General features: G+C 44.6%; 1 protein-coding gene across 1 annotated transcript; it reads left to right on the top strand.

The window, feature by feature from the left end:
- Positions 1 to 588: 588 nt before the first annotated feature.
- Positions 589 to 1,092, top strand: LOC124616416 (IgA FC receptor-like). Its single transcript, XM_047144722.1, has one exon. It carries the CDS (start codon positions 589 to 591, stop codon positions 1,090 to 1,092), a length of 504 nt encoding a protein of 167 aa, XP_047000678.1.
- The last annotated feature ends 6,406 nt before the right edge of the window (positions 1,093 to 7,498 follow it).

Below are 7,498 nucleotides of genomic sequence, written 5' to 3' on the forward strand. Positions count from 1 at the left end.
CCCAACTCGCATCGCTTAATACCACAATGGCTTCTATACATTATTTTCAGTAACAGAACATTCGTGTTTACCAGCGAATCAGCTGGTTTGTTTGTCAGGTAACGATAATTATTAAAAGATTCATGTGTAGCTTTAAGGTGGTAAAATGTCTATATTACTTTCGTTTGTGTAGTAGACCTGCGATATGTAAGTTCAAAACGAAAATGGCGTCTAATAGCAGTTCTTTATGTATTGGTGTTGTTGCAAACGAACAAAATAATGACCAAATAAGGAGGAAAGGAATTAAAAGGGGCGCAGAATAAAAGAAAGATACAATAAAACATATTAAGGTTACATATTAAGGTTAAAGGCTTGTAGCATGCAAATCATGTGGGGGAAATTTGTTTCACCTACACAAACAGGATGTGCTTGTGAGTAAACAGTTTACATTTAGTTTTGTTTCACAATACTGTTGTACACAATATTCTTGTACATGTCATTGTAGATTACCAAGATACATAATAACATTAGTAATACAGATACTTGTTTATAAATCATTGTCATATATTTCAGATGCGGTAAATAGTGTTTCATGCACAAGACACCCAGATGCACAAGACCCCCAGATGCCCAAGGCCGCCAACACCCAAGACTCCCCAGAAGCCCGAGACCCCCCAGACGCCCGAGGCCCCCCAGACGCCCGAGACACCCCAGATGCCCCAGACTCCCCAGACGCCCCAGACTCCCCAGACGCCCCAGACTCCCCAGACGCCAGAGACTCCCCAGACGCCAGAGACTCCCCAGACGCCAGAGACTCCCCAGACGCCAGAGACTCCCCAGACGCCAGAGACTCCCCAGACGCCAGAGACTCCCCAGACGCCAGAGACTCCCCAGACGCCAGAGACTCCCCAGACGCCAGAGACTCCCCAGACGCCAGAGACTCCCCAGACGCCAGAGACTCCCCAGACGCCCGAGACTCCCCAGATGCCCAAGACTCCCCAGATGCCCAAGACTCCCCAGACGCCCAAGACTCCCCAGATGCCGAAGAGTCCCAGACGCCGAAGAGCCCCAGACACCGAAGAGCCACTGATGCTAAAGATTCACAGATGCTAGAGACTCACAGATGCTAAGGACATTAACAATAAGTGCATTGGGTTTTTATAGTAGTTGCGAAACGAAAGGGCCTACGTTAGAAATTCGTTGAATAAAGCCTCCTGCTACTTTGCAGATAATACTCTATTCCACTGGCTCTTATTATTATTTTATTTAATTTTCTCTACTTTAAACGGGAATTCATGATTTTATATGAAATATGGGAATTGTTTATGGATAGGCCGCATAAATTTTTGTTTAAAAAAAGACAAGATTTGCAACGAGAGATTACAATGTATAGCAATCATCATGAGAATGGACGGCTCGTATGAGGAAAGAAAGTCGCCTCTAAGACCCTGGAAAGGCTACAATAATAACGGTAACGATATTTATGAGCTTAACGGAAATTAAAGCCTGACAGCCACAAATAGCAGGATTGTAAGACCCGCTTTCAGATATCGTATTTTGATGAGTTAATAAGGGAGTCAGCCATTAAACAAGGACTAGCATTAAAGCATTTTTTTACTTATTAACACGAGCTACACCACTGAAGCAGTTTGGTTAACTGAGCACCGAATTTTTCCTGTTACAGATACATCTTTCCGCTATCCAAGCAGACGCAGAGCTGAGACGTAAGAGCACTTGTTTCAGAGGTGGTCTAGGAAGGGGGCAGGGTAATGTAGCATGCGATAACCTTCCGAGCTGTCTCTAATTTCATGTCACGATGGTCATATCAACATGACCACTCATGTATATGTAAAGTTATGCAAATAGCTCGAAAGTGTAATTTGAGGAACATCCTCTTAAAGCGGTTAGCTACTGCGGCCGCCATAAACTGTGCTGATGGTGCCATCACCGACAGATGGAGAAACGCCGCCTACAAGACTAGTGCCGGGCGAGTATCGGTAAGTGGGAGAAAGTCGGAGAGTGGGATTGGGCGCCAGCCGGCAAGGTGCCTTCTAGAGGGCGCCCTAAACTGCTGTCGTTTGCTAGCGGCGTTAGTGACTGTTACCACCATCATCCACTCTTGAGACGTTTTTGAGTAGTGCTCGAAATAATGAAACACGAACTTGTCATTACGTCGGTACAAATTCTTTGCACACTCTGTCTTGCCTTTTGAATCCGTTTACTTCCACCCATATGGAGCCATGGGAAAACTGTGTTAAATGCCGATCAGTTTGGCATTAGGAGAGGCAATTCCGACTTTTCTGTTGATAGTGGATGCAAGACTAAAGAAAACTCAAGATACGTTCATAGGATCTGTCGACCTGGAAGGAACGTTCGACAATGTAAAATGGTGCAAAATGTTCGAAATTCTGAGAAAAATAGGGATAAGCTATAGGAAGAGATGGGTAATATGCAATATGTATGAGAGCCAAGAGGGAATAATAAGAGTGGACGACCAAGAACGAAGTGCTCGGATTAAAAAGGGTGTAAGACAGGGTTGTAGTCTTTCACCCCTAATGTTCAATCTGCACATGGAAGAAGCAATGATGGAAATAAAAGAAAGGTTCAGGAGTGGAATTAAAATTCAGGATTTAAGGATATCAATTATACGACTCTCTGACGACATTGGTATCCTCAGTGAAAGCAAAGGAGGATTACATGATCTGATGAATGGAACGAGCAGTCTAATGAGTACAGAATATGGATTGAGAGTAAATCGAAGAAAGAAGAAAACAGTGAGACGTAACAGAAACGAGAACAGTGAGAAACTTAACATTAGGATTGGTGCTCACGAAAGAATTCTGCTACCTAGGCAGCAAAATAACCAAAGCCGGACGGGTCAAGGAGGCCATAAAAAGCAGAGTAGCACTGGAAAAAGGTGTATTTCTGGCCAATAGAAGTCTACTAGTATCAAAGACAGGCCTTAATTTGAGGAAGAAATACTTCAAAATTTACTTTGGAGCACATAATTGCATGGTAGTGAAACATGGACTGTGGGAAATCGGAACAGAAGAGATTCGAAGCATTTGAAATGTGGTGCTACAGACGAAAATTACATGGACTGATAAGGTAAGGAATGAGAAGGTTCTGCGCAGAATCGGAGAAGAAAGGAATATGTCGGAAACGCTGACAAGGAGGAAGGACAGGATGACAGGACAACTGTTACGACATCAGGGAATGACTTCTGCAGTACTAGAGGGAGCTGTAGAGGGCAAAAAAGGTAGAGGAAGACAGACATTGGAATACATCCAGCAAATAATTGAGGACGTATGTTGCGAGTGCTACTCTGAGATGAAGAGGTTGGCACAGGAGAGAAATTAGTGTTGGGCCGCAGCAAAGAAGTCGGAAGACTGAAACTCAACAAAAACAAAAAACAAATTCTTTTCGCTGCACAGTACGATAAACAGTAACGCGAAATACATCCTCGTACACTGAACATAATACATTAATAGCGCAGTATGACTGCTTGACAGTTGATAAGGAACAGAGACATTGTTGGACAGGAATAATAACAGCCAGTGACGGATGACATGAATCACAGCACATATGCAATACAGATGGAGTGATATATTTGTATCGAGAAATGGTACACATTTCACCACATGGGAAAGCAGGATGGTCCCGATGGGCCACATGTGGCCTGCAGATGGAGTGCTTTTTAAGTATTCGATAAGCAGATATGGCAATCGTGGCGAAGGTCGTAAACAAAGGAAGGGGAGTAAGATAATAATATGGCGGAGACCAAACGTATGATAAATGCTGTATGATGTTGGGAAAAACCGTATATGTTAGGATACTCGTCATAAATAAGAACAAGAATGGGATTAAACTGTTCAACATCCCCTCCGAACGTCACAGCAGAAGAATATTCATTATAACGTTATAAACTTCTGAAACTTGATGTTGCGATTTATAGAATCTGATGTTCATTTGAACTTACCTATAGTTAGCTCAGAAATGGATACCGGTCATGACGTGTTCTGCTGAGATCAGAAAGGAGAAAAAAGGCGTATTGTTTTCAACGTGAAGTTATAATGCTAACTGCAAAGCAAGAAAGGATATTCTATATAAAACCAGAGCACGGGTGAATTCCAGTCGCGTAAATACCACCCGAACGCTCGGCGCTTGCTGAAAGCTCGCCTAGTGCTGCAAATTGTCGGTTGAGTGCACCCATCTCGAAAGCACAAGACAAGTGTCTAACTCTGAGTCACGTGCGCTCAGTGTTTTACCAGGAATAAGAGGTGCTTCATCTTTAAAGTGCAGGAGACATCCAACTGACAAATACACACCCAGCTCGGCACCAATCAAAGCTTTCGTGTGTATCTAAGAAAGAATCGCCGATTACTGTTGGGAGGATATACCGCTCCAGCAGCGTCCAGTAGGTAAGGATTGTCTCTGAACCCTCAAGTGACACGTGTGGCACGCGAGCGGGCTGTTGTGAAGGAGACTTGGGCTAAAATGGACTCCATATATCCTACACCATTCGCGAACTCAAGCCTAACATCCCCCATTGTTTCCCCTCTAATTGCCAATCCTGATATGCTGCGGCACGTAGACCGACACATCCCACCCACCACTCATACACACACTTCACACTCTTTCGTAGTGAAACTCTACACGACTCGCTCTCCCAGACAATGAAATCTGACTAATCCAGTCGATCAACTCTGACTCTTCCCTTATTGTCCTACTTCACCCCCATGCAATAAATGTACACAGACACGCAACATGAACGTAATATCGCGATTTCAGCATGTGCATCTATTCTGATGGTGAAAACTGATTTGGCGAAACCGATTATTGCGTTATGTAATGCCTTTGTCGTTGCTGTCGTAATAAAATAAGAGAAGATAGTCGATTACGTAATCTCTAGATGTACGCGTATTCTCCGCAGGGCACTTTACGGTATGTGGCGGAGGTACTTCTCGTACCAATTTTGCCCATCCGCGTTCCAATCGCGAACAGCGCGTGGGAAGAATGTCTGCCAGACTATCTCGGTATTATCTGTCATCTCTCAGATATTTCTCGTTGTGGTTATTTCCTGGGACGTTTGTGACAGAAATCAATATGTTACTCTACTCCTCCGGGAACGTAGGCTCTCATAATTTCTCTATTAAACCTCTCCTTGAATCACTTACGACTCTCTCGTACGATCTGCCACTGGAGTTTCTTGAGCATCTCCATTACTCTCTGGTGCCGACTAAACCATCCAGCGACGAACTAAACTCTGCGTTGTATCTTGCCTACCTCTTCATTTAATCCTACTTGGTAAGGGTCGCAGACTGACAAAAAAAATTTGGATAACGGTATTCTGTTTTTTGTGTGCAGTACTGATCAAATGGTTCAAATGGCTCTAAGCACTATGGTACTTAACATCTGAGGTCGTCAGTCCCCTAGACTCAGAACTACTTAAACCTACCTAACCTAAGGGCATCACACACATCCATGCCCGAGGCAGGATTCGAACCTGCGGCTGTAGCAGCAGCGCGGTTCCGTACTGAAGCGCCTAGAACCACTCGGCCACAGCGGCCGGCCAGCACTGATCAATGGCCGGTTTTCCTTAATTCGCTATTCGTATACTCTGGCTTTGTAGCCAGTTTTCGGCACTCAAGAAAATCTCGTTGATATATAGATCACGTTTTTGGCACTATACATGTAAATCGGATAATATGTTGCACAAAAGGAAACTATAATATCCATATTTAAGTTCAGAGCCAAAAAACAAGACTATTTTGCATGTACACTGTGTGATCAAAAGTATCAGGACACCTGGCTGAAAATGACTTACAAGTTCGTGGCGCTCTCCATCGGTAATGCTGGAATTCAATATGGTGTTGGCCCCCCCTTAGCCTTGATGATAGCTTCCACTCTCGCACACATACGTTCATTCAGCTGCTGGAAGTTTTCTTGGGTAATGACAGCCCAGTCTTCGCGGAGTGCTGCACTGAGGAGAGGTATCGATGTCGGTCGCTGAGGCCTGGCACGAAGTCGGCGTTCCAAAACATCCCAATGGTGTTCTGTAGGACTCACGTCAGGACTCTGTGCAGGCCAGTCCATTAAAAGGATGTTATTGTCGTGTAACCACTTCGCTACAGGCGGTGCATTATGAACAGGAGCTCGAACGTGTTGAAAGATGCAATCGCCATCCCCGAATTGCTCGTCAACAGCAGGAAGCAAGAAGGTGCTTAAAACATCAATGTAGGCCTGTGCTGTGATAGTACCACGCAAAACAACAAAGGGTGCAAGCCCCCTCCATGAAAAACACGACCACAACATAACACCAACGCCTCCGAATTTTACTGTTGGCACTACACACGCTGGCAGATGACGTTCACCCGGTAATTCGCCATACCCACAACCTGTCATCGGATGGCCACGTTGTGTACCGTGATTCGTCTTTCCACACAAAGTTTTTCCACTGTTTAGTCGTCCAATGTTTACCCTCCTTACACCAAGCGAGGCATCATTTGGCATTTGCCGGCGTGATGTGTAGCTTATGAGCAGCCGCTCGACCATGAAATCCAAGTTTTCTCACCTCCCACCTAGCTGTCAGAGTACTTGCAGTGGATCCTGATGCAGTTTGGAATTCCTGTGTGATGGTCTGGATAGATGTCTGCCTATTACACATTACGACCCTCTTCAACTGTGGGCGGTCTCTGTCAGTCAACAGACGAGGTCGGCCTGTACTCTTTTGTGCTGTACGTGTCCGTTCACGTTTCCACTTCACTATCACATCGGAAATAGTGGACCTAGGGATGTTTAGGAGTGTGGAAATCTCGCTTACAGACGTATGACACAAGTGACACCTAATCACCTGACCACGTTAAAGTCCTTGAGTTCAGTGTAGCAAACCATTTTGCTCTCTCACGATCTCTAATGACTACCGAGGTCGCTGATACGGAGTACCTGGCAGCACAATGCACCTAATATGAAAAACGTATGTTTTTGGGGGTGTTCGTATACTTTTGATCACATAATGGAGATACAGTTGTAGTTGCTAAAAAGGAACAATTACATTCAAAAATGGTTCAAATGGCTCTGAGCACTATGGGACTCAACATCTTTGGTCATCAGTCCCCTAGAACTTAGAACTACTTAAACCTAACTAACCTAAGGGCATCACACAACACCCAGTCATCACGAGGCAGAGAAAGTCCCTGACCCCCGCCGGGAATCGAACCCGCGAACCCGGATGCGCGAAGCGAGAACGAATTACATTCACATATAAGCAAACGAAAAAGAAAAGTCATTGCCCTAAAAATAATTCAGGAAACTAGAGTGGGAAATGAAATTTGATACTTGGTATTCATGCTACGTAGTCTAACGCCTTCATTTGTATGACAATTCTCGCTCGGGGCTGGTCCTTCAGACAAATAAGTGAACATAATAAAACCGGATTTGGACAACGACGCGGCGGTAAATGAACGATCGTAGCTACAATGCTGTTTGGTAGCCAAATCCAGTGCATAGATGTGGCCTG

The sequence above is a fragment of the Schistocerca americana genome, chromosome 5 (genome assembly GCF_021461395.2).
Source record: "Schistocerca americana isolate TAMUIC-IGC-003095 chromosome 5, iqSchAmer2.1, whole genome shotgun sequence".
NCBI classification, from domain to species: Eukaryota; Metazoa; Arthropoda; class Insecta; order Orthoptera; family Acrididae; genus Schistocerca; species Schistocerca americana.